This window comes from Schistocerca americana, chromosome 4 (genome assembly GCF_021461395.2).
Source record: "Schistocerca americana isolate TAMUIC-IGC-003095 chromosome 4, iqSchAmer2.1, whole genome shotgun sequence".
NCBI lineage: Eukaryota > Metazoa > Arthropoda > Insecta > Orthoptera > Acrididae > Schistocerca > Schistocerca americana.
The window spans coordinates 707,492,512-707,519,921 of NC_060122.1; the positions used below are offsets into that span (position 1 = coordinate 707,492,512).

Sequence of the window (27,410 nt, forward strand, 5' to 3'; positions counted from 1 at the left end):
TCTGAAAGCTTGCCAATAACAACAGTCTTTTATGTGTGTGTTCTGTCACTGCTTGGTAAGTAATTTTTTATCTATACAATTAAATAATTTTGTCAACAACTGATTGTTTTTGTTGTTATAAAGGTTCACTACGGATATTCTTGATGGAAGTTGTATTGTAAATTTCCCACATTGCTGAGAGTGAAAGAATACAAAGAGCATCATGCAAACATTTCAAATAATCAATTTTTTGCCTAAGTAAATATATACATAGAAACACATTAAGCTATATTTAGATGACAATTTGTACAGGTTTTTCACTCTATCCATTGTGTTTTTTTCCTAAACAGTAAAGAAATCAAATATAACTGTATTTTTTCTCCTTCTGTGCAGCTGACTCTCTGACTGGTTTATACATTTATGTTCTTATTTACACACAGAGTAGACTTTTTATTTGTCTGCATGTTACAAAATCTAAATTATTTTTCGATTTCAGATACGTTGCCTCTTTTGTAGAACTCTCATAGCATAAAATATCTAAGTCCTTATAAAACAATCACAATATCTTTTCCTGTTTTGTTGAAATTCTGTGTGGATATCACTACTTGAAATGTAGTGTGGCATGTTTTGATGTTGCATTCCATGAAGTATGATGTGAATCAACCTTAAATCATACTAACAGGAAGAGACTGGAACTATATTTACTGTATTATAGAAAGGGAAAATATTTTCACTTATTGTAATCATGTGCAATGATACAGCTCTTACTGACATGAAAAGTTATGCCAAAATCCTTGACATATTGTGAAATGCATACTTTCCCAAGAATTTTACAAATTTTGTAAACAAATTAACATTGCTAAAGAACAAAAGTCTCCAACATTCAACTGTGAAAAAAAAAAATTGTTTCCATTTGCTGAAAAAGCTTTATGTAGTTGAAAAGTGCCAAGGCACTATGTGATTTGTATCCCATTTTAAGGAGAAGAGTTTTCATGATTGGCTGGGCACATGAGTTTACACACGAAGGAAAGCCATGGTACACCATTTTAACAGATTCATTTGGTAAAACACTGTGGTGTTTAAACCAACCTTGACAAATTTTGCTTTAATAGTGTTCAGATCTGTAGTTTCACTGACGCTAATGAAATTGTTGAATAGAAGTAACAGAACATAAATTATATATTTTAAAATCTGTAAAAATGTTATGTACAGATGCTGAAACATAACAAATGTCATTTTATGCCAGATTCTAGTGACATAAGAAGCTTACAGGTTGAGTAATGAGAGGTCATATTCTGGCAAAGAGTAAATACAGGGTGTTATAATGAGTGTTGAGGGGGGGGGGGGGGCAACTTAACAAAGCTTAGTACGCATAAGCAATAAATATAATGCTTTTTTAAATTTTGTAATGCAGAGTCACAAGAAAGAATTGCATCTACACCATAGAAAGTACATTTACCTAAAGACTTTGAGCAATTTGGAATTTGTAATCCAATTTATGAGACATTACTGATTTAGAAAACTTATTTTTCAGATAAATTTTCTGATTTGCAGAAATTTGGTTCTCTTTCCATGTCTGTAAGAATATAAATATTTTATAAGTTTTGTGGTATAGCACCTGAACAGGTAGCATGCAAAATACTTTACACAAATACGAGAGAAACATACACCTTCCCCAGCATTCCAGTAACGAGAGTGAAGATGGGATGCAAAAGCAACAACACAAAAGCCTTTTTCCCAATAAACATCACCATCAGCAGCAATAATGCTACAGAAGTGAAAGATACCACATTGCGTGCCTACAGATCATTGATTTCTGAATACCTCTCATTATATCAGAGACTTCACACTTAGACTTGCATTCGGCTTCAGTCTTAAACCTGTTTCCATTGCCTTGGCAACCACCATAAACAAACTGCTGACATCTTTTCTGTTCAGCATCATAATGCCAACGCAACATAGCACCTAGGCACGGACCCATATCCTTCGGAAGAGCACAAATATCCATTACTGCTGAAACAAAGTTTGTAACACAGCAAGGCAGAATATTTAATATGAGGATATGTCTCCTGGATGCCTGGAAAGAAAGTTATATAAATCCTATACCTCTGTTATAATACATGAAAAATTTTAAAATTGTCTACAACTATGTGTAGCAGCTTATCTCAGCAACATAAGTAATTTTTTTACTGAGACGTCTTGAACATATTCTATGATGAATTTACTTACCCCTACTTCGCCCAGGTTGCAAACACTGTTGATGACAAGCTGCTTCAGTGAGGAAGTTATTTCTGTTTCCTTTACAGCCACCATATGCAAATTCTTCACACACACCATCTTCTCTGTTGAAGAACCACCTTCGGTAATTACCCTTACACGGACCTTCGTCTTTTGGTTGCTCACATGCATCTATCATTAAAAAATAAAAAATTCTGTAGGTTTGGATGGGATACCCTCGAAAGTCATTAAATAGTAGGACATCCACTATCTTTAATAATTAAGCAGAATAAGAATGTTTCACATATGCAGTAAAATAAGTAGGAGTTAACTCACTGCTCAAAAAGGGTCATGAAGAGATATGAGAAACTATTGCTTTATCTCTCTTTTGCCAGTTTTGTCAAAAGTATTTGGAGAAGCTGCTGCTCCCAAAATATGTAATTTTATTACAAGCCATGGGATTATTTCATATAAACAATTTGGTTTCAAAATTTTGTGGATGTCATGAATAATTTTGTTGTAGTTATAGGAATCTTTTGTGCCTTATGAAGGTCTCTTATTTCATAAACCACATTGTTAATCCATATAGTAGATAAAGATGGAATGAAGGGCAGTGCTTATGGGCTTATTCTGTACAGTGCACCTGGCAACAGTTTGTAACTGCTAAATATGTATAGGAATTGGATATACCTCCCAAATTCCTCCCCTCTCTCTCTCTCTGCCCATCTTCTCCTCATCCCTCTCTTCGTCCATCTCTTCCTCCTTCCATCTCTGTGCATCACCTCCTCCCCTCCTCTCTCTGTCCATCTCATCCTCACCCCTCTCTGTGTCCATTTCATTCACCCCACCCCGTATCATGTCCTCTAACCCCTCTCTCTGACACTGAGCCTTGTTTACTGCTATTGCAAACAAAGTCACTTAAAATGAATGGGTAAATGGGTTGAGAACATTGGTACAAGGGATACGAGAGAGAAATCTCTCCAGATGTTGGATATGTCAGGACAGTAGCTTCAGTGTAAGTATTTTATATAGTTCCAGTCTGCAAATGAGTAGTATTACAAAGTTTTGCACAATTTATGTTCCATAGTAGTATTCTAATTGTAAGCCAATATACCATAAATACACCTTTCCTGTTTTCTGTAAAACTGACAGAAAAAAAATCAGCATGTTGTTGTGTATCCTTTTTTTCCTTTTTTTAAAGAATAAGCTGACATTTGACTGTGTATTACTGTATTTATCTTCTGTACTATCTAGGTTTTGACTTTTATGCCATTATCAAGTTCAGTGCTAAAAAGTTCTTAGACCATTAACACATTATATCTGTTATGGCAGTCCTAAGCAGGTAACAGTTACAATGTGTTAAGCGTCTAACAACTTTCGCATTTTACTTGATAATAGCATAAAAGACAAAATCTAGATAGCACAGAAGGTAAATACAATAACACACAGTCAAATAGCAGTTTATTCTTTCAAAAAATATTGAATGACTGTGGCTCAGCACCATCAAAAACATTTTATACAATTTCTGTTTGAAATTACATATGAGATGTGTGAGGAATATAATGAGACTGACAACACTGCGACCGATCTGGCAAGGCTGTGTTGTTCTAATTGTGTAGACCAGAGTGTTCACCCCTTCCAGATGCTCAATCTGAGTTTCAGCTCCATACAGTCATCATGTGATTTTATTGATGCCACCAAAAACTGTGGGAATCCACAAGAATGACATCTGAAAATTTGAAACGTGCCTATGGGGAACATTTGTTATTAAGAGTACAAGTTGTCCACTGGCACAAATCATTTCTGGAAGGCCCAGGGAGACCTTCAACTTCAAAAACCAATGAAAATGTTGAACGTGTGCATGCTCATGTGAGATTGTTCCTCCATGAAAAACTGTCAACCAAGCATTTCACAAAGATGTTCTTGAAAGGCTCAGGAAAAGGGTGATTCGAGTGAGACTGAACACCGCACACAAGTGACAACTCCCCCTGTCACATGGCCACTTCCATCGCAGAATTTTTGACCTCAAAAGGCATTCCTGTTGCACCACAACCCCCCTGTTCACCTGATCTGAGTCCTTGTGACCTTTTTCTTTTCCCAAAACTGAAAAAAAGTCTTAAAAGGATGTCATTCTGGGTCTCTGGAGGACATTCAAAAGAATGTGACTGACATGTTAAAGGCCTTAACAGTTGATGCTTTCCAGAGCTGCTACCAAGGCTGGGAACAATGGCTCTCCCACTGTATAGGTGCTAAAGGGAACTACTTTGAAGAGGACAGTAATGTTGTTTGAAAAAATAAAAATCTTGGTAGATAAAAAATCAGTCTTATTACTTTTCTCACACACCTCATGTAAGGAGAAAGAATATATATATGAGAAACAATTTGTTTAATGGTTTACATGCTTTGCTATCAAAGTTAAAGCTGAGCTGCAAGAAAGAAAACAAAACTGCACATTTGCACAGCATAACACAGCATTTTCTTTCTCACAGTCTATTTTAACAGAAAACCTGTGGATTGTCATACAAAAAATATGTAGCCTATGTCTGTCTGAACATTCATTAGAGTATCATGTAGAAATCTGAAGTAAATTGGTCAAGAACTTTTTGAGATTTTTGTCGACAATGTTTACCCTTCCCAAATTAAACATATATTTATACATCATAAATATGTAGCCTATGTCTGTCCCAATGTTCATTAGAGTGTTGTGTAAAACTTTGAAGTAAATTAGTCAAATAGTCCATTGGCAACTACATTAAACAATCTGTCTTTATGTAGATAAGACAAAGAATAACTGCCTACTCATTAAAAGTAAATTATGCTTAGAATTGCATAAGGTTCCCCTCAATGACCTATTCTCTATTAATGATTTGCTGAACAACAAAAACTCTCCACCAGTTTTGTCTGCAGATAACACTCCTATATTAACTGGAAATCATAATAATTTCTGTGTGGCATATGAAGCCCTTCCAGTGCAACCTCTGCTGAATAATGTCAAATGTTTCCACAATATTTTCGAGGTAGTCAGTTACTAAATTAGTTGTTAATGTCATGTGGAAACTATTGTCATTAATGCAATTGTACACAAATCTTAAAGCAGTTCTGATGGAAAACAAACATAAACAATGACAGAAGTCAAGGCACAAAAGGCATTGCAGCAAGGGATTATGCTAATGTTCATTAAATAGTTTCACTCAAATATAATTAGGAAGAAAAACAACTTCTGATGGTCAAATTTGATTCCATCATCTGAAGTTTGGACTTATACCATCATCAAGGAAGAAGACACTCAAACTAAACATGATAATAGCAACATATAAGAAACGGTGAATACTAAAAAAATATTACATTGTCCATCCTGTTGTCCCAGATTGGTCCCCTAGATTTTAACTTGTTTAACTGTTACTGCCCCCCATGAAGCATGGACCTTGCCGTTGGTGGGGAGGCTTGCGTGCCTCAGCGATACAGATGGCCGTACCGTAGGTGCAACCACAACGGAGGGGTATCTGTTGAGAGGCCAGACAAACATGTGGTTCCTGAAGAGGGGCAGCAGCCTTTTCAGTAGTTGCAGGGGCAACAGTCTGGGTGACTGACTGGTCTGGCCTTGTAACATTAGCCAAAACGGCCTTGCTGTGCTGGTACTGCGAACGGCTGAAAGCAAGGGGAAACTACAGCCGTAATTTTTCCCGAGGACATGCAGCTTTACTGTATGATTAAATGATGATGGCGTCCTCTTGGGTAAAATATTCCGGAGGTAAAATAGTCCCCCATTCGGATCTCCGGGCGGGGACTACTCAGGAGGACGTTGTTATCAGGAGAAAGAAAACTGGCATTCTATGGATCGGAGCGTGGAATGTCAGATCCCTTAATCGGGCAGGTAGGTTAGAAATTTTAAAAAGGGAAATGGATAGGTTAAAGTTAGATATAGTGGGAATTAGTGACGTTCGGTGGCAGGAGGAACAAGACTTTTGGTCAGGCGATTACAGGGTTATAAATACAAAATCAAATAGGGGTAATGCAGGAGTAGGTTTAATAATGAATAAAAAAATAGGAGTGCAGGTTAGCTACTACAAACAGCATAGTGAACGCCTTATTGTGGCCAAGATAGACACAAAGCCCATGCCTACTACAGTAGTACAAGTTTATATGCCAACTAGCTCTGCAGATGATGAAGAAATAGATGAAATGTATGACGAGATAAAAGAAATTATTCAGGTAGTGAAGGGAGACGAAAATTTAATAGTCATGGGTGACTGGAATTCGTCAGTAGGAAAAGGGAGAGAAGGAAACATAGTAGGTGAATATGGATTGGGGTGAAGGAATGAAAGAGGAAGCCGCCTTGTAGAATTTTGCACAGAGCATAACTTAATCATAGCTAACACTTGGTTCAAGAATCATAAAAGAAGGTTGTATGCCTGGAAGAATCCTGGAGATACTAAAAGGTATCAGATAGATTATTTAATGGTAAGACAGAGATTTAGGAACCAGGTTTTAAATTGTAAGACATTTTCTGGGGCAGATGTGGATTCTGACCACAATCAATTGGTTATGAACTGCAGATTGAAACTGAAGAAACTGCAAAAAGGTAGGAATTTAAGGAGATGGGACCTGGATAAACTGAAAGAACCAGAGGTTGTAGAGAGTTTCAGGGAGAGGATAAGGGAACAGTTGACAGGAATGGGGGAAAGAAATACAGTAGAAGAAGAATGGGTAGCTCTGAGGGATGAAGTAGTGAAGGCAGCAGACGATCAAGTAGGTAAAAAGACGAGGGCTAATAGAAATCCTTGGGTAACAGAAGAAATATTGAATTTAATTGATGAAAGGAGAAAATATAAAAATGCAGTAAATGAAGTAGGCAAAAAGGAATACAAACGTCTCAAAAATGATATCGACAGGAAGTGCAAAATGGCTAAGCAGGGATGGCTAGAGGACAAATGTAAGGATGTAGAGGCTTGTCTCACTAGGGGTAAGATAGATACTGCCTACAGGAAAATTAAAGAGACCTTTGGAGAGAAGAGAACCACTTTTATGAATATCAAGAGCTCAGATGGAAACCCAGTTCTAAGCAAAGAAGGGAAGGCAGAAAGGTGGAAGGAGTATATAGAGGGTTTATACAAGGGCGATGTACTTGACGACAATATTATGGAAATGGAAGAGGATGTAGATGAAGATGAAGTGGGAGATAAGATACTGCGTGAAGAGTTTGACTGGGCACTGAATGACCTGAGTCGAAACAAGGCCCAGGGAGTAGACACCATTCCATTAGAACTACTGATGGCCTCGGGAGAGCCAGTCATGACAAAACTCTACCATCTGGTGAGCACAATGTATGAGACAGACGAAATACCCTCAGACTTCAAGAAGAATGTAATAATTCCAACCCCAAAGAAAGCATGTGTTGACAGATGTGAAAATTACCGAACTATCAGTTTAATAAGTCACAGCTGCAAAATACTAACGCGAATTCTTTACAGACGAATGGAAAAACTGGTAGAAGCGGACCTCGGGGAAGATCAGTTTGGATTCCGTAGAAATGTTGGAACATGTGAGGCAATACTAACCTTACGACTTATCTTAGAAGAAAAATTAAGAAAAGGCAAACCTACGTTTCTAGCATTTGTAGACTTAGAGAAAGCTTTTGACAATGTTAACTGGAATACTCTCTTTCAAATTCTGAAGGTGGCAGGGGTAAAATACAGGGAGCGAAAGGCTATTTACAATTTGTACAGAAACCAGATGGCAGTTGTAAGAGTCGAGGGGCATGAAAGGGGAGCAGTGGTTGGGAAGGGAGTGAGATAGGTATGTAGCCTCTCCCCGATGTTATTCAATCTGTATATTGAGCAAGCAGTAAAGGAAACAAAAGAAAAATTCAGAGTAGGTATTAAAATTCATGGAGAAGAAGTAAAAACCTTGAGGTTCGCCGATGACATTGTAATTCTGTCAGAGACAGCAAAGGACTTGGAAGAGCAGTTGAACGGAATGGACAGTGTCTTGAAAGGAGGATATAAGATGAACATCAACAAAAGCAAAACGAGGATAATGGAATGTAGTCAAATTAAGTCGGGCGATGCTGAGTGAATTAGATTAGGAAATGAGACACTTAAAGTAGTAAAGGAGTTTTGCTATTTAGGGAGTAAAATAACTGATGATGGTCGAAGTAGAGAGGATATAAAATGTAGACTGGCAATGGCAAGGAAAGCGTTTCTGAAGAAGAGAAGTTTGTCAGCATCGAGTATTGATTTAAGTGTTAGAAAGTCGTTTCTGAAAGTATTTGTATGGAGTGTAGCCATGTATGGAAGTGAAACATGGATGATAAATAGTTTAGACAAGAAGAGAATAGAAGCTTTTGAAATGTGGTGCTACAGAAGAATGCTGAAGATTAGATGGATAGATCACATAACTAATGAGGAGGTGTTGAATAGGATTGGGGAGAAGAGAAGTTTGTGGCACAATTTGACTAGAAGAAGGGGTCGGTTGGTAGGACATGTTCTGAGGCATCAAGGGATCACAAATTTAGTATTGAAGGGCAGTGTGGAGGGTAAAAATCGTAGAGGGAGACCAAGAGATGAATACACTAAGCAGATTCAGAAGGATGTAGGTTGCAGTAGGTACTGGGAGATGAAGAAGCTTGCACAGGATAGAGTAGCATGGAGAGCTGCATCAAACCAGTCTCAGGACTGGAGACCACAACAACAACAACTGTTACTGAATTCTTTAGGAACACAACACCTTTAAAGAACTGATACACATCATGGATATTGTAGAACTCCTGGTTGTGTTCCTTCATTGCTCACGGATGCACTGTTCAGTACACCTAAGGTCTATATACTTTCATTTCTTTAACGAGCAACATTATGGTGTAATGAAATCTGTGTACATATTAGTATCACAGTTTAAAATTTTGTTACAGAAATGACAATTTTAAACTACAACAACACTAATATGAGGTGTGGCAATAAAGAAACTGGATTCATGCTCTAACACTTTATTGAAAAACTTACACGTAACTGAAATGTTGTCCCCTTCAATGTGGTCCCCTCTCTGATCCCTGCACCACTTCATGTGAATTTTCCATTGTTGGAAGCAGCGCTGCAAGTCTTTTTCTGTTATGTTGCTGACGAGGGTCGTAGGTTTTTCCTTCACTTCGTCCATAGACACAAACCTGGTTCCTCCAAGTGCAGACTTCAGTTTCGGGAAGTGAAAGAAGTCGCATGATGCTAGGTCAGGTGAATGGGGTGGACGTTCCATCACTGGAAAGTTGTTTTTCACCAAAAATCTCTTAACAGACATTGCACTTGGGGCCAGAACGTTATCCTGACAAGGAATCCATGAGCGATTCTTCCACAGATCTGGTCTCCTTCGTCACGAACATTCACAGAGGGTTTTCAGAAGAGTTACATAATAAACTTGATTGACAGTCTGACCTACAACCACCCAATCAATGTAGATAATCTGTTGGACATTGAAGAAAACAATCATCCTTTTTTTAAATTTTGATTTGCTCCTGTGGACTTTCTTCTTCCTAGGGGACTGTGGGCTCTTCCAATGCAGGGATTGTCACTTAGTATCTGGAGTGTATTGGAATATCCATGTTTCATCACACGTAATTACTTTGCTGAGGTAATCAGGGTCATTTTCAACATTTTCAAGAGTGTCAGCACAGCAGTCCACTCGATGTTGCTTTTGCTCGCTTGAGAGTATTGTTAGCACCAATTTAGCACAAACCTTTGTCATGCCCAGATCATCATGCAGAATCTGTCTAACAGTTTCCTAACTGAACAATGGAAAATCCAGGATAACAGAATTATGAGAAGGAAAGTTGCTACTCACCAAATAGCGGAGATGCCGAGTTGCAGATAGGCACAACAGAAAGACTCTCACAGTTATAGCTTTCGGCCATTAAGGCCTTCGTCAACAGTAGACACACATAGGCACATGCACTCACGCTGTGTTTGCATGAGTGTGTGTGCATGTGCATATGTGTGCCTATTGTTGATGTAGGCCTTAATGGTCAAAAGTTATAATTGTAAGAGTCCTTTTGTTGTGCCTATCTGCAGCGCAGCATCTCCGCTATTTGGTGAGTAGCAACTTTCCTTCTCATAATATAGTTTCCTTATTGATTCAGACAAGTTCTGTAATTGCTCGAATGCTCAGGTGGCAGCCTCCTTGAACAATTCTATTGACCTTCTCCACATTCTCGCCAATTTTCAAAGTGGAAGGACGTCTTCAACATCTTCCCTACCATCCATGAACCTCTTAACCCACTCAAAAACTCACCTATGAGATAGACACTGATCATCATAAACTTGTTTCTCAAACTGTAAGTTTCTGTGGCAGATTTTCCAAGTCTTGTGAGGAATTTGATGTTAGCACATTGTTCCACTTTAGAGTGTACCATAATTCTGACAGAGTTCAGACACAAGACCCGTTTCTAGGAAGGTTTATAGCCAGACTAGCCACCACAACAGTGTGAAATTTTATATGTATGTCAGGGAGAGTTCCAAGATTATTTTGCCACTCTTCTCTTTGTCATCAATAAAATCAGAAATATGCACAACAACCAGCCTGGTTTCTTTATTGCCACACCTCATGTTACTTTCTTTACAGAGAAGAGAAATTTTTGCAGTATCTTACCAATGGTATCAGGGAGCACACAAAGTGCCTCACATTCCTCTTGAGTTTGGAATTTGTTGTTGTTACCCAAACAACCTCCATAAATGAACTGACCACACTGCTTTCTTTCCAAATCATAATACCAAGTTGGATAGTAGCCTTCACATGGACCTGCTATCTTAGGTAGGTAACATGCCTCTGCAATCATAAAATATACAGTAGATTGGTTAAATTAACAATAAACAGTTCTCAGTTTAACCATCTTCAAAAGGCAACCTATCTACAACTCAGAAACTGATTGGAAAAAGAGAGAGAGAGATAACTGATAAATAATTAATGCTAGAAGGGCATTTTCTGAAGAAAATAGCATTAAAAAAAGACAAATCAAACATTTTTAACATATTTTCTGTGCCTGATCAGCCCATAAACACTTCTGTCTGTTTATTCTGATAGCACAGTTACTATGACTTTGCCCTTACTAGATGTGAATACAATAGTGAATTTTGATTTGGCATTGCAACCGAGTTACAGCTGTACTTCTCTTTTATTTTTCCAAGCTGCCATCTGAATATGTATTTTAGATGAGGCCACCTCTTTTGCCCCACTAAGTAATATTAGAACATTAATTATCTAACTTATAGTCACAGTCATTAGAGTCATACATTATCATTACACTATTTTTAAAAAAGGTTAACTGTACCATTGGCAGCGACATAACTGGCTATACTAAACAAGTGTCTATTCAACTTATTTAGGAAGAGTGTATATGTACACACAAACACACACACACACACACACACACACACACACACACACACACACACACACACACACACGCACACAAAATTCATAATATATAAACTGAAATAATATTATATTCACTGTGGTTATCTGCATACTATAGTTAATCATGTCTCGTGTTAAGTTTTGGCTGACTAGGTACACAAATCCGGATCACGTAACACACTGTACATGCTTAATGTGTTGGTACTTTAGTGGTATAGAATAACATTTTGTGGCTTATAAGAAGTTTTTGGTTTATTTTGAATTTTTTTTTTGTAAATCCATGAACTAATTATGTTGAGCAAGAACTCACCAGTACAGAATGCTTCAGTGTTTAGAGAACATAAATTTTCAATTTATGTATGAAATAAAAAATATCCTCAGAAAATTGAGATTGTAAATGACTGAATGAAATTAAAAACTGATGGAAACAAATGAAACCAAATGTAGAATTGTCAATGGAGACAAATGTATGAATTTGAATTCTGAGCAGTACTGTTTTGTAACAGGAAATGTATATCTTCAAGGTGAAGGGAAAAAAGTATCTTGCAAAAATCTTTCAAAATAGTGAAGTTAATTGTGATTAACCTTATAATAATTGAAATCTATGATCTTGTCGTTAAGCATATATGGATGATACAGTGGCAGAGGTGACAATGGACTTTGTGGAGACTGATGTGAAGAGTTGATTGTTTTTTCCTTGCACACTTGTCAAGTAAAATATTTTGTAAGAATACATGAATCACCACATCCTGTTACAAGATAAGTAGCTAAATGGATTCACAATTTTCCATAATTTAACATAAATTTTATCATCACTGGCATGACATGCTATGTTTTTTCATAAGCCATTAATGTAGTGCCATTTAAATTATTATTTTTCATATTTTAGGTGGGATGAGAATGTTAAAACTTCTGTGTCCTGCTTCTGAGCTTCAGTTCTCATTTATTCCCAAGAAATGCATAACAAGTATTCTGATTATTCAACGAGTTTTGAAACTTCTCTGAAACATTACTAGTATCATAAAAATTGTGTGAAAGCTGGACATCCTGTGTACATACCTTAAATATTATAAAGTGATGTAAACTCTACAAATCTTATAATCTATGAAATTTTAATGTCTTAAATTACAATTGAAACTCCCAAAATACAAATATTAGCATTGTTTTTAGAAATAGATAGTTCACTACCTCTTCCAGGAGGTTCAACACAGATATTCTTGCATTCTTCTTGTGTTTTGAATCTGTTTTCATTGCCTTCACAGCCACCATACCAAAACCGTGAACAACCTCCATATTCAGTGTCAAAGAACCACTTGACAGTAAAATCTCGACATGAGCCTCGGGACTTTGGTAATGTACAGATTTCTGTAATAAAAGCAAAACCTTTAATCCTGAAACAAGATGTTAATAGCAAAATGTGCAATAAAACATAATGGCAATAGTCACAAATGCAACAGCCAGTCCTGTGTATAACAAAGGAAAGAACAGTATTATCTTCACTAATGAGTAAGTTTTGGGAAGAAATAAGGAAGAAATACAATGAAATTGCTTGATTTTTGTACGGAAACAGGAACAAAATAACAGATGGATTATGTTAGGGTGATCTGTGTCACTTTACCCCTTTGCAGTATCTAATTTCATTTAAGTATACTGAATCTGCTCAGGTGTAATAATTACATATTTTTACATTGCCACATAGCAGTTAAAACGTGTAGGTGGCAACAGTGCTGCAGCTACACAAAAGTGAATTCTGTTGCATGAACACTTGTTGTTAAGAGGTGATTTGTAGAGACTTGATCAATTCATCAGGCCTCCACAATGAGAGAGTTAGATATTGTATGGATAAATGAATAAGAATGTTTTATTTTATATATGACAGCAATCAAGAAAACATTGATAGGGGCAAATTAATGTAATAAATAATTATCATTTGTTTTTATGTATGCATCTAATATACATCCTCAACTTTTCAATATTTATAGCTGTCAAAAGATTTTGATGGACTGTAAATAATGGAAGGAGTAAGGGTAACAACTCACTGTATAGCTGAGACAGTGAGTGGCTGATCCACAGGTAAATAAGACTGAAAATGTTGCTGAACTTTTGGCTACAGAATAAACATACTGACACATTCATACATTCACATGGCTACACTGTCCCAGATGACTACATTGTACTAGCTGTGGAGCACATCATTGTGCAGCACACACAACTCCCCCTGCCTATGCCAGAGTGAGCTCACTGGCACCACATTCATACTCTGTGTGTTTACTGACCTCTCATATTGTGTACATGCTGCACCAGTGCAATGTAGTTGGCCAGGAGAATGTAGCCATGTAGGCACTTGTTGATTCTGTAGTTATCGCTGAAAAAGGACATTATCTGAAAGCTCACCTAGATTTTCAATCTTATCTATGTGCTATCAACCACTTAATACCCTTACCTTACCTTTACAGCAAGTTATTACATTTACTCTTTATGTTGTTTAAATTCCAATATTTAAGCTGAGAAGGAATTTAGAAAATGGGTCACAAAGCAAGGATATGTAGGTCCCTGCAAATAGTTTCTTCTTTTTCTGAATTTCTCCTTGAAATGTACAAAGACTTTGTTTAACCCTACACGGTGGAATTCCCAATACAGGTGATGGGATCACATACAATACAGTGAAGTACTCTTAGCTTTTGTCGCAGGCTCTTTCTTCAAGGAGAAAGGAAGGTTCAGACCTCTCAGAACCATAAAAAGGAAAAGATGCAAGGTGAAGGCAATACATATCACACAAAGTATGAAGTCCAAGAAAGCACATCTGTAGCCATCCTCAATACAAAAATAGCAAATGGGAGTTACAGAATGAGAAGTAAAGAATGATGTACATTTTGCCAGCTATGGGGATTGAATATATGATAGTGGGTGCATGGAGTGGAAATGGCTATATGGATGGGTAGGGGTGGTGGTCTGGGAATAATGTACGGGTTGCCAAGGAAGTTGTGAAGGTGTGGAGGGTAACGAAATGCAACTCTGGATGATGCGAGGGCTATATCAAGGGAATGATGATTTGATTTCTGCACTTGACTGAAAGAAGTTATAGCCTTAACTAAACAAACACTGTTTTTAGCCTTGTTTCACAATTTATTATTAATGTTATTGCACAACCTATATTTTGGGTTATAAGCCCATTTGTACTTGAAAATGGGCTTATAACCTGAAACGGAGGTTGTGCAGTAACATTAATAATAAATTATGAAACAGGGCTAAAAACAGTTTTTTTTAGTTAATTTATAATGTTTCACTAAGAACCCACAGTTGATTCAATTAAAATGAGTTGTAGCCTTAGTTGGGTAATCTATGGAGGCTTGGGTGGTGCTGAGTAATTAATGGGGTGTTGAAAGCAGAGACTTCACTGCTAGGAGGAGAAGCCCTCTTTGTTTGCAGGTAAGGTCAAAGAGTTAATAGTGAGAACAGAAAACCTGGGAAAGCTTGTTCATATATGTGTTACTGAGTTTGGTGCTGGGATGATTTTTATCCCAATGTTTATTCTGTAATATGTCACGTATTTAAAATCATATATAAGTCTCCTTCCACTTGCTGGAACTTACATTTTTCAGACATCATAATGTGGTATTACACTAAATAGCCTTTTTGTGTACATTTCATATTCAAATGCTAATATCAATGAGTTGTATTTGTATAATTATCTTTCCTGTTGAGCTGAGCTAATGTGAAGTTATCAACTTTCTAGTTTTGCAAGATCATAAAAAACATGGCATTTTGATGAGTGTTATTTGTATAATTTTCTGGCAATATTTCAAAGTGAAGTCTATGTTATCTTCATGTAGGTGGTATCAGGGAGCAGTCTGACCCCTTTAAGTGTTTCAGGGCAGAGCAGGAGGGGAGAGAGAGGGGACTGAGGCTATACTGAAATCCCAAAGTAGTCGGTCAGGCTCCACCTCATATGCTATCTGTGCGTCACTAGGCTAGGTGTACTCAAAGGGAATTGGGGCAGTAACAGATCCTGAACACAGCTTGTTTCATGGCCTTGGCCACTGTTTATGAAGCAATGATTGATCTTAATTTCAATGTTCTCCTTTATTATGCTGTCCCAAAGGCCACTGGCCCTGCATGGCACATTATTCCATTCAAAATCCAATACATGACCATTGTTCAAGCAGTGTTGGAAAATGTCTGTCAAATGCACCACAGCTCACGCTCACATTGAATATTGCATACATCAGGCATGTACAGTCCTACTGGATATCTCATCTCCAGTGGTTAGAATATATTTTTGATGCCACATTTCTTCAGAATCATTATCATCTTGATTGCTACGGGTTCCTATAAAGGGAAAGAAATGCTGGTAATTTTAAACCTTCATGCATTACTTTGGAGTTGCATGTTGTTTGCTTTTTCCTTCCTAATTTGTGTGTTACTGTATCAATTTCTCTGAAACACCTTACTCAGGTGTTGCAGTTCAGGCTTCCCTGGACATTTATGGCCTAAACATTCAGTGGACCAAGGTCCTCAGGAGTGGCAATCAATTCAATGAATCCATATTTATATGCATCTAGCTGCCACCACTGAGCTCACTAAAGTATTACTTTGAGAACTATGGTTGACAAGAGTTTACACAGACTATGTAAACTGATCTTTGCTACAGTGAAAAACTTCTGCTCACAACATCATCCTCAGATCTTCCTATTCTATTGTGTATCTTTGGCTCTCAGGGAAGGAACAGTCTGCTATTATAGCTTGGAATTAGGTGTCTTATGTTTTGGGTTTTTGTCGACAAATTACTATTTTATATGCCTATGGAAGTAGAGGTTTTAGCTCTGTGAGACGTTTAAGAAATTTAATAGTTAAAAACTATACTAAAAGTATCTTTCTCTTATATTATGTATGTGTCTTTAGAAGCAATATTGTAATCAGACACCAGTCCAAGGTAATGAACCAACTAATGCCACTTGTATACTCAACACAAAATGGTCATGGTCAACCAACACAAATCATGAAATATGAATTACAACAATTAACTGTCTCACATATCCTAATTTTGTCCAAAAATCGTGCAACTGTGTGATTTACTCTGAAATTTATGTGTCAGATGTGAACAATTTGGAAAGAAAGTTTACTATAACTAATTTTGTATGAAAATGTCAGAAGAAAAATGCAAATGAGTAGAGCAAGAAGAATAAGGGGAAAAAAGAATAAAAAAAGAAAGAAGCAAAATTCACACACAGTTTGATCATATGATGCCAAAAGCTGAAGCTTTGAATACTGCTTGTATTATTTTACAGGAGATGAACTCATTGAAGACAGAGATATAGTGCTAGAAGGCATATATAAGGATTATAATTTAAGCGGTAATCAGCCACAAGTACAGCTTAAAAAGATAGCAGAAGACATATATTTCATGAAGACTAAGCCTACAAGACTGTGAGTTTCAAATGTAATAATACTAAGAGACAACAGGCTATTCTACATTTAGTGGGTGAGGATAGTCACTAAATAGTTACAAGCATTAACCAGAACTTTTTGTTGTGGTGGTCATGTGACTTAATATGCAGTTTCCATCATTACCCTCATATTTGCCAAATTTCTGTTAATGGTGGCTCCCCACTATCAGAATTCATGTAAATATTACCCTATTGCATTCATCATCTCCACTTCAATGAAACTGCAGCCTCAGTTCAGTCGGCCGGAGTGGCCGTGTGGTTCTAGGTGCTTCAGTCTGGAACCGCGTGACCGCTGCAGTTGCAGGTTCGAATCCTGCCTCGGGCATGGATGTATGTGATGTCCTTAGGTTAGTTAGGTTTAAGTAGTTCTAAGTTCTAGGGGACTGATGACCACAGATGTTAAGTCCCATAGTGCTCAGAGCCATTTGAACCTCAGTTCTGCTAAATGCAATGCACCATTTTTATTACTGATATCTTCTTTCTGCCACCACTTCAAACAGAGTGAGAAACAAATTTTAAGGAGTTCGGTTTCTCATTTAACTTATATTTTTAATCCTGTCTTAATTATACGTGTAACAAAACTAGGGTCAGTCAGATCTTATATTAGCCTTCTTTTCATAATACATAACCTGTAATTGTGTGAAAAGGAAAATTGCTAATCACCATATAGCGGAGATGCCGAGTCACAGATAGGCACAACAAAAAGACTGTCATAAATATAGCTCACGGAAATGCAACTCACACAGACGACTGCAGTCATGTAGCCTTAGTTTCCCCGAGACTGCAGTCATGTGTGTGTGAGTTGCGTTTGTGTGAGTTTTGTATGTATGTGTTTTTTGCCTAATTTTGATGAAGGTCTTACTGGTAAAAAGCTATATTTGTGACAATCTTTTTTTTGTGCCTATCTGTGACTCAGCATCTCCGTTATATGGTGAGCAGCAATTTCACATTCCATCTTGGATTTTCCATTGTTTGATGACCTGTAATTTTACATTTTTGTTACTTATTGTACACCGAGACAGTGACTCTTCATTATTCATTACATCAGATGTGTGTATTGAACAAAACATTAGAAAAATGACACACCTGAGGCAATAATGGGTGCATCTTCACATCCCTCAAACTTTTCTCCTTCAGCTTCTGACACCCCATCAGGACAACAGCCATACTTTGAAGCTTCACATCCACAGCCTTCTTTGTTTGGTCCAGCTGCTGGGGTCTTATCATCTGAGCAGCAACCAAATTCTGTGTTTTCACACCCGCAACCTGTAATACACAATGATTAAAAGTAAATCCTGTATTTTAAGGGCAAATTTGCTCATGAATATGTTAGCAGTGGCATTTGCATGCATATGTCCACTATTTCAAAAGCTTGGGATGTGGGAGGGTGGATGGGAGGTAAGGTTGGGGAGCATAATGGAAACAACAAAAGATTCCAACATTTGGCATAGCAGCATTATCAGGTTGGACCCATAACATTAATGCACTGATACTCAACACTACATAGGTTAGTAATACATATCAGCTTTTAGTATTTGTATAAAATATAAACAGTAACACTTGATCATTCTACAACAAAGGACATATTTAACTAACAGCACCCACAACCATAGCCAAGGTGCCTACATAAGAAGTTTTCATGCCATTATAGTGAGGGCACGTACTTTGTTGATGGTGATCTGTCCATCAGCCCTTTCTGATTAGATGCCTAAGCCTATCCCTCATGGTCTTCTAACCAATCATACAATACAACTCTTTCTTTCTTTTACTAATGATTTAGTCTCCTGAAGTGTTTGCTTGAATTTATTACATTTCACCATTTAACAATATGATCAAGAAATATTGATGTTTCAAAACTTTGTTAATTTTTGAACTGTATTTACTTGCATTTTTGTATTTGAAATGTGAAAGGTCTGACTAAAAAGGTGAAAGAACAACAATGGAAATGGAGATGGGACCAATAGAGCACATAAATATGTTTTTAGTCAATCACTCAAAAATTGTGCCATAAAGTAAGTGAGCAGAATCATTATCATAACAAAGACATTTAAATGTAATATTAACCCTTTTTTGGGGGGGGGGGGGAGTTTGGAAGTATGTTGATGGTTAGTGTGCATAATAGGTGTAAAACAATGTGTAGGACTATAGACAGATGCTGAACGAAAATCATTTGGCTGTCAAGAGAGCAATACGTGAAGCCTTCAGTGTCTATTGTGGCACAATATGTCAAATGTCCTTCGATAAAACCCAAAGAAATTCTCATCCTATGCAAAAGCTATTAGTGGCATAAAAGATAGTTCCAATCACTTGTGAATGACACAGGAACTAAAATTGAGGGCAGCAAAGCAAAAGCTGGAATTTTTAACTCCATTTTCAGATGATCCTTTACAAAGAAAAACCCAAGAGAATTTAATCCTTGTACCACTGAAGAGATGAGTGAAATAAATGTTAGTGTCAGTGGTGCTGAGAAACAGCTGAAATCTTTAAAACTGAACAAAGTTCTGGGGGCCCAATGGAATTCATCTCAGATTGCATCTGTATTTGTGGCTGAGTTAGCCCCTCCTCTAACTATAATCTGTCACAGATCCCTCAAATTAAAAATCATGCCCAATTGTTGGAAGAAAGCACATGTCACATCTGTTTACAAGAAGGGTAGTAGAAGTGATTCACAAAACTGCTGTCCATTATCCTTGATAAAGATTTGTTGTGGAACCTTAGAACATATTTTGAGCTCAAACATAATGAGGCATCTTGAACAGAATGACCTCCTCCATGTTAACCAGCATGGATTCTGAAAACATCAATCCCACGAAAACCAACTCGCACTTTTCTCACGTGGCATACTGAAAGCTTCAGATCAAGGAAGTCAGGTAGATGCAGCATTTCTTGATTTCCGAAAAGTGTTTCACTCAGTACCATACCTATGCTTATTGTCAAAAATATGGTCATATGGGGTATCAAGCAGAATTTATGATTTGCTTGAGGACTTTTTGGCAGGGTGGATGCAGCATGTTATCTTGCTGTTCATTTTGTATATTAATGATCTTGCAGACAATATTAATAGTAGCCACAGACTTTTTGCAGGTGACACAGTTATCTATAGCAAAGTCCTGTATGAAAGAACCTGCAAAAATCTAAGTCAGAGCTTGATAAGGTTTCAACGTGCTGCAAAGATTGGCAACTTACTTTAAATGGTTAGAAATGTAATACTGTGCACTTCACAAAATGAAAAAAACACAATATCAAAGGACTATAGTATCAACGAGTAACAACTGGAATCTGGATGTAATACTTTATAGGGATACGAAATGGAATGATCACATAGCCTCACCATGGGTGTAGGCTGGTAGTAGACTTCACTTTATTGGTAGAATTCTCGGAAATTGCAATCAGTCTACAAAGGGGATTGCTTAAAAATCATTTATACAACAAATTCTGGAATATTGCTCAAGTGTGTGGGACCCCTAGCAAATAAGACTAACAAGTGATTGAACATATACAGAGAAGGGTAGCATGAATGGTGACAGGTTTATTCGACCCATGGGAGAGCGTCACAGAGATGCTGAAAAACCTCAGCTGACAGACTCTTGAAGATAGATGTAACCTATCCTGAGTAAGCCTAGTTGCAAAGTTTCAAGTACTGGCTTTAAATGATGATGCTAGGAATATGCTACAGCCCCCTATCAATCACTTACATAGGGATCATGAGGACAACATTAGATTAATTACAGCACACACAGAGGTATTTGAATGACCATTCTTCCCATGCTCCAAACGTGAATTCAGTGGGAAGAAATCTAATAACTTCACAATGATTTGCTGAGGATGGATGTAGGTAAATGCAGTGTAGAGGTGAGTGACCTAACATTTAAGAAAAAAAATTTCGGAAAAGTATACAATCAGCATACCATGGACATAGAGATTAGAAGAAAATGCGGAAGGATAACATAACTTTACAAATTCAATACATCAGTCATACTCTGTGGACCTCACTGAGAGAGAGGGCAGTGGCAGTGGGTGGGTGGGTGGGTGGGTGAGGGGGGAGGGGGGGGGGAGGTGTTACTTTTGGGACAAGATAGGAAGTAAAAATGTGCATTTTACTTCAGTGTAATAAAGCTAAATGACTTAACATTATAAAATATTATAGTACAGCTATAATATTTCATAATGTTAATCAGATTATAACCTTATAGACCCCACATTAATTTTAAGGGGTTCTTTAGTTTTGACTTGAATTCTGACATATGATTTGGCAGGTTATTGTATAAATATTATCTAAGATATTTCAATACTAACATTAAGCCCTTGAAATATTTTTAGGGGTTGGTTTTGGTCGTCATATTATATTCATGCTTTTCACATTCTTTTAAGGAAAGAGATATAATAGCAAACACAAGGCATATCACTAAAGAGTGAACTGGATGCCAAAAAAGAATTTTTTAGAGGTCGCTACAGCATGCTCTAGAACTAACACCAGGTACAGTTCTTATGACACATTTTTGCTTTCTAAAACTATTATCCCTGTGCATTAAGTTTCGACAAAAATTATTTTTTAATCCATTACTGAATAGAAATACGCAGAAAAAACTAGTTCCTTCTTTTTCAATACCCTGTTGCAGTAGATTTGCAAACTGCAGGAAGTACTGAATTGTATTTACTGGAAGTTGTTACAAGTTAATGACAATTCATTTGCGTTGAACCATCTGGTTATGTTTTCACACATTTCATTAAATGTCTTTTCAGTTACAGGCCTGGTACTAATTTTTGTTTCTATATTTGAATTGCCTGAAAAAAGTACCAACTTTATATCTTCTGGTAATACAACAGGAGACCTTTTATGTATCTCAGAAACAACAGAAAACACAAAATAAAGTCCTGACTATTTCAGATTCTAAGTGCCCGTCATTATGTGATCAACATGCAACTTGTGGTGACATCAGTTACTGTGCAATTAGCCAGCTCAAGAGACAAAAGATGAATTGCTGATTTGGCAGATAGAAGGTAATATAAATGTAGAGTTTTGTTCATTATGCTTTGTATTTACACTGATCAAGATTTAGTGTGCAGTAAAGTTATGGACTGAGTACTCATAATGTCCACAATTTATTTATTTATTGTCATCAAAATACCCTTAGTAGAGACCCAAATGTGACTCATTGAAGAGGAGATTCAGGACTGAGATGTTTTCTTCTTCTATGTAGATTCTCTGAAAGAGGGTAATAGGAAAAATGACCTTGAAGTATTACTCGGTTCTTTCAATTTGACACCCGTTATTGATTTTCCTACTCGGGTGGTAAAGGATAGCAGCTCACTGATAGATAACTTCTTTATAGACCAAGATAAGTTTAACCAGATAAATGCTCAGCCTGTTGAGAATGGTCTTTCTGATCATGGTGCACAGCTAGTTACAATATATGACATAGCTCCATTCAGCAATACTAAACAGTCCTCCAAAGTAGTACGTTCAGTCAACGATTTAACAATTGCAAATTTCAGGGAAAGCCTACAGCAGTTAGACTGGGATGAGGTATACCGTGAACCTGATGCCAATTTAAAATATAATTTATTTCATGACATTTTTGTAAATGCATTTGAAAACTGCTTCCCCAAGAAAATAGTTAAATATACTTGTAAGAAACCTTGTAACAAACCATGGCTTACCAAGGGTATAAAAATATCTTGTAACCGGAAAAGGGAAATGTATCTGACAGCAAGAAAGAGTAGTGACCCAGAAACTATCAAAAATTATAAAAACTACTGTGTTATATTAAGAAAAGTTATTAAAAAATCCAGAAGTATGTGTATCATGTCTGAAATCAGCAACTCTGATAATAAAATTAAAACAATTTGGAATATTATTAAAAGAGAAACAGGTCAACCAAGAGCAGAGGAAGACAGTATTACCATCAAATTGAATAAAAACTTTACGAACAAAAAGTCAGAAGTTGAAAATATTTTTAATAATCATTTTCTAAATGTTGTGGATATAGTAGGATCAAGGTGTTCATTAGAAGATGCTAGGCTGTTAATGGAAGAGGCCATACCTATGCAATTTGATACTATTGAAATCTCACCCACTTCTCCCTCTGAAATTAGGAAAATAATAAACTTGCTTAAAAGCAAAAACTCACATGGAATTGATGGCATTTCCAGCAAAATACTAAAAGCTTGTTCTCAACAGATAAGTAAGATTCTCAGCCACCTGTGTAATAGCTCTCTGGAACAGGGCATTTTCCCTGATAGACTGAAATATGCTATTGTTATACCTTTGCATAAAAAGGGGGATGGATCTGATGTCAACAATTACCGTCCAATCTCCCTTCTAACAGCTTTATCCAAAATTTTTGAGAAAGTAATGTATTCAAGAGTAGCTTCACATATCTGTAAAAATGAAGTACTAACAAAATGTCAGTTTGGTTTCCAGAAAGGTTTTTCAACAGAAAATGCCATATATGCTTTCACCAGTCAAATTTTGAATGATCTGAATAACCGAACACCACCCATTGGGATTTTTTGTGATCTCTCAAAGGCTTTTGATTGTGTAAATCATGAAATTCTGCTAGACAAGCTCAAGTATTGTGGCATGAGTGGGACAGTGCACAAATGGTTTAATTCGCACCTAACTGGAAGAGTGCAGAAAGTTGAAATAAGTAGTTCTCGTAACATGCAAAGATCAGCACATTCCTCAAACTGGGGAACTATCAAGAATGGGGTTCCACAAGGGTCAGTCTTGGGTCCTTTGTTGTTCTTATTATATATTAATGACTTGCCATTCTATATTCATGAAGAGGCAAAGTTAGTTCTCTTCGCTGATGATACAAGTATAGTAATCACACCTGAGAAACAAGAATTAACTGATGAAATTGTCAATACTGTCTTTCAGAAAATTACTAAGTGGTTCCTTGTAAATGGACTCTCACTGAATTTTGATAAGACACAGTACATACAGTTCCGTACAGTGAATGGTATGACGCCATTAATAAATATAGACCTTAATCAGAAGCATATAGCTAAGGTAGAATATTCCAAATTTTTAGGTATGTCCATTGATGAGAGATTAAATTGGAAGAAACACATTGATGATCTGCTGAAACGTTTGAGTTCAGCTACTTATGCAATAAGGGTAATTGCAAATTTTGGTGATAAACATCTTAGTAAATTAGCTTACTACGCCTATTTTCACTCATTGCTTTCATATGGCATCATATTTTGGGGTAATTCATCACTGAGGAATAAAGTATTTATTGCACAAAAGCGTGTAATCAGAATAATAGCTGGAGTCCACCCAAGATCATCCTGCAGACATTTATTTAAGGATCTAGGGATATTCACAGTAGCTTCTCAGTATATATACTCTCTTATGAAATTTGTTATTAACAACCAAACCCAATTCAAAAGTAATAATAGTGTGCATAACTACAATACTAGGAGAAAGGACGATCTTCACTATTCAAGATTAAATCTAGCTTTGGCACAGAAAGGGGTGAATTATACTGGCACTAAAGTCTTTGGTCACTTACCAAATAGTATCAAAAGTCTGACAGATAACCAACAAGTATTTAAGAATAAATTAAAAGAATTTCTGAATGACAACTCCTTCTACTCCATAGAGGAATTTTTAGATATAAATTAAGAAAAAAAAGAAAAAAAATATTAAAAAAATAATTAAAAAATTAAAAAAATAAAAATAAAAAATAAAGAAAAACAAAAAACACAAAAAAATTGTTTTATTAACTTAAGTATGTTGTTAAATTAACCTAATTATGTCATGTATTGGAAAATTCGACTCGTTCCACATCATTACGAAATATCGTATTCATGATCCATGGATCTAGTATTAATCTAATCTAATCTAATCTTTTGTGATAATGACGGATGTGATATCACCAGAGACTGATACCAAAGTGGGGCAAACCATGTCTCCAGCTGTGTCACACCATGCACCCACTGACATAAATAGCGGCTGGCACACATAGAGTGCATCTTTCAACAATGTGGAGTGTGTACTTATAATGACAAGTATATAACCACAGTTGCACATTTAGAATGAGCAATGATGCAAGAAATATAAGATGTTCTAATGCAACATTGCTACATATCATTAAAGAAGCTCGTTCAATGCTATATTTTGTCACTGGAGCTTTGGCTGCAGAAAGGTTATAATGATGAACAGCTTGGCAACAGTTGCCCATCTCAAATGTTGCAAGCCTTACTTACTTCAACTGCCCTGATCTGTTGCCTGAACAGATGCTATGCAGGCTGTGGGTTCATAAGTTACCAGTTGGTATTCACACAGTCATGGCAACGCATCAAAACTTATCACTGCAGTTGTTGACAAAGAAGGCTGATGCAGTAGTGAACATCCTGGCTGAAGTACAACTGATAACGGTCATGGAAGGAGCATTTAAGCAGCAAGCACTGCCACCAGCAACAAGAATGGTGCATTTGATGAGCACGGATGCACCAAAGCACGAGCAAAGAGTGGAACAATTAGAAGATAAAATCACAAGTCTGAGCTTGAAGCTATTGGCATAGCAGCACAAATTCTGATAACTCTATGATCGAACTCCTGAGGAGCAGACAGGACACCAGAAAGATGGTCAGTGTAGAACTGATATGATACTGACCAATGGTGCTGGTATCACACAGGTTTTGGAGGTGCAGCTTGCCAGTGCACCAGCCCTTGCTGTTACTCAAAAGTTGTAGACAGACATTAGAGGACACTGACATTTGTCATCAACAATGTGTGCATCCACAACTGAATGATGTACGATCACATCACCACTAAAAATTTCGTCATAGATCTGGGTGCAAAGTGAATGTACACCCAAACAACTGAGTATTGTACCTGCCACCTCAACACAGCATATACTGACCAAGGCAAACAATTCGTGCACTGGAACGGCTAGTGAACAGAAACTGAGACTGGAGTTGGGTCTTCAATATGAGTCTACTTGGACATTTCTTATCACCAATATTGCCGACCCTATACTCAATGCAGATACTTTGTCTCATTTTCATCTGTAAGAAGATTTACTCAACTGTCAGTTAATCACAGTGAGCCACAGTGCCAGTCTGTCAACCATGTCATCCATCCTGATAAATGAAGAGTCATTTGTGTCTTTACAACTGTGTGGAAACCACTTGGGTGTGTCTCACTTGATGTTGCCCACAGGTCCAAATTATTTTGGACAACGTAAACTATTACTATAGTAAATGACAGCAGTCTTTTTGGCTGCATACTTCAAGAATTTCCGGTGCTCACTCATCTGACAACCATTAATAGGAAATGCCACCACTCAACGGTGCATCATATACACACATCACCTGGTCAATCTGTTGCAGCTCATCCAATATGGCTTCTATCTCACAAACTCCTGGCAGTGCAAGCAGGTTCTGAGAAGCTGTTGAAAGCAAGTACTGTGACTAGATAAGATAGTTCAGGGGCATCACTGCTACTCATGAGTGAAAAAAAGATGGCTCCTGGAGATTATATGTGGATTACATGGCACTCAAGGCCTGCACAATTCCTGACCCTTACCCTGTGCCTCATTGGACTATTTCCAACAGTGTCATTAGCGATGCTCAGGTATTTGGTGTGGTCAATTGTACAAAGGCATTTCTGAAAATTCCAGTGGCATTGGAAGAAGTTCAGAAAACCACTGTAATAACATGTTTTGTGTTTCTCCAGTACAAATTTATGCCTTTTGATATAACAAATTCTGTGCAGATGTGGCAGCATTTTATGCATAAAGTGTCACAAGGAATGCCATTCCTAATATGTTGATGGATGATATCGTCATATTTTCACCTACAAATGAGGAGCATATTACTAACCAGTGGCAGCTTTTTCAGTGCCTACAGGAGTATGGCATAGTCATTAATGTCACAAAGAGTGTTTTGGGCAAATGAGAGGTGCAATTTTTGGGATATGTAGTCTCATCAGCCAATCAGTCATCACTTCCCAGATGCTTGGCAGCAGTGTAAGATATGCCTTTGCCAAAAATCTGCAGAGGTTTGCATAGATTTCTGAGAATGCTGAATTACTCCTTGCAGCACTTTCCAGGGCTGACAAATTAACAGGCACCACTTACTATGCTGTTCTCAGAAAAGAATACATTTGGTAGTTGGAAGGTACCTTGGAGTTCAGCGAGTGACACTGCATCTCATAAAGTTAAGCAATATTTGGCAGAGTGGCACGGCTCGCTTAACTGCAGGTTAGTGCTCCATTTCCTCCAATGATACACTTGAGCCAAAATGCAATTGGTGCAGTACTGCAGCAGAGAGTGAATGACTGATGGCAACTGTTCACCTTTTACTTGGAGAATCTTATGCTGTGGTAGAGGAAATGGAGTGCTATATATCACAAGT

General features: G+C 37.1%; 1 protein-coding gene across 3 annotated transcripts in view; it reads right to left on the minus strand.

Annotated features, from left to right (window-relative positions):
* Window positions 1-27,410, minus strand: part of LOC124614005 (papilin) — a 256,846-nt gene that overhangs the window by 115,732 nt on the left and 113,704 nt on the right. For 2 of the 3 annotated variants that reach the window (XM_047142814.1, XM_047142815.1), the window contains exons 20-24: window positions 18,126-18,305; window positions 12,781-12,957; window positions 10,828-11,004; window positions 2,209-2,388; window positions 1,804-1,989 (exon numbers count right to left, since the gene is read on the minus strand). In XM_047142814.1, the coding sequence (XP_046998770.1) occupies window positions 1,804-1,989; window positions 2,209-2,388; window positions 10,828-11,004; window positions 12,781-12,957; window positions 18,126-18,305 (900 nt within the window). The remainder of the gene's footprint in view (window positions 1-1,803; window positions 1,990-2,208; window positions 2,389-10,827; window positions 11,005-12,780; window positions 12,958-18,125; window positions 18,306-27,410) is intronic. The other variant, XM_047142813.1, reaches the window with a different exon arrangement.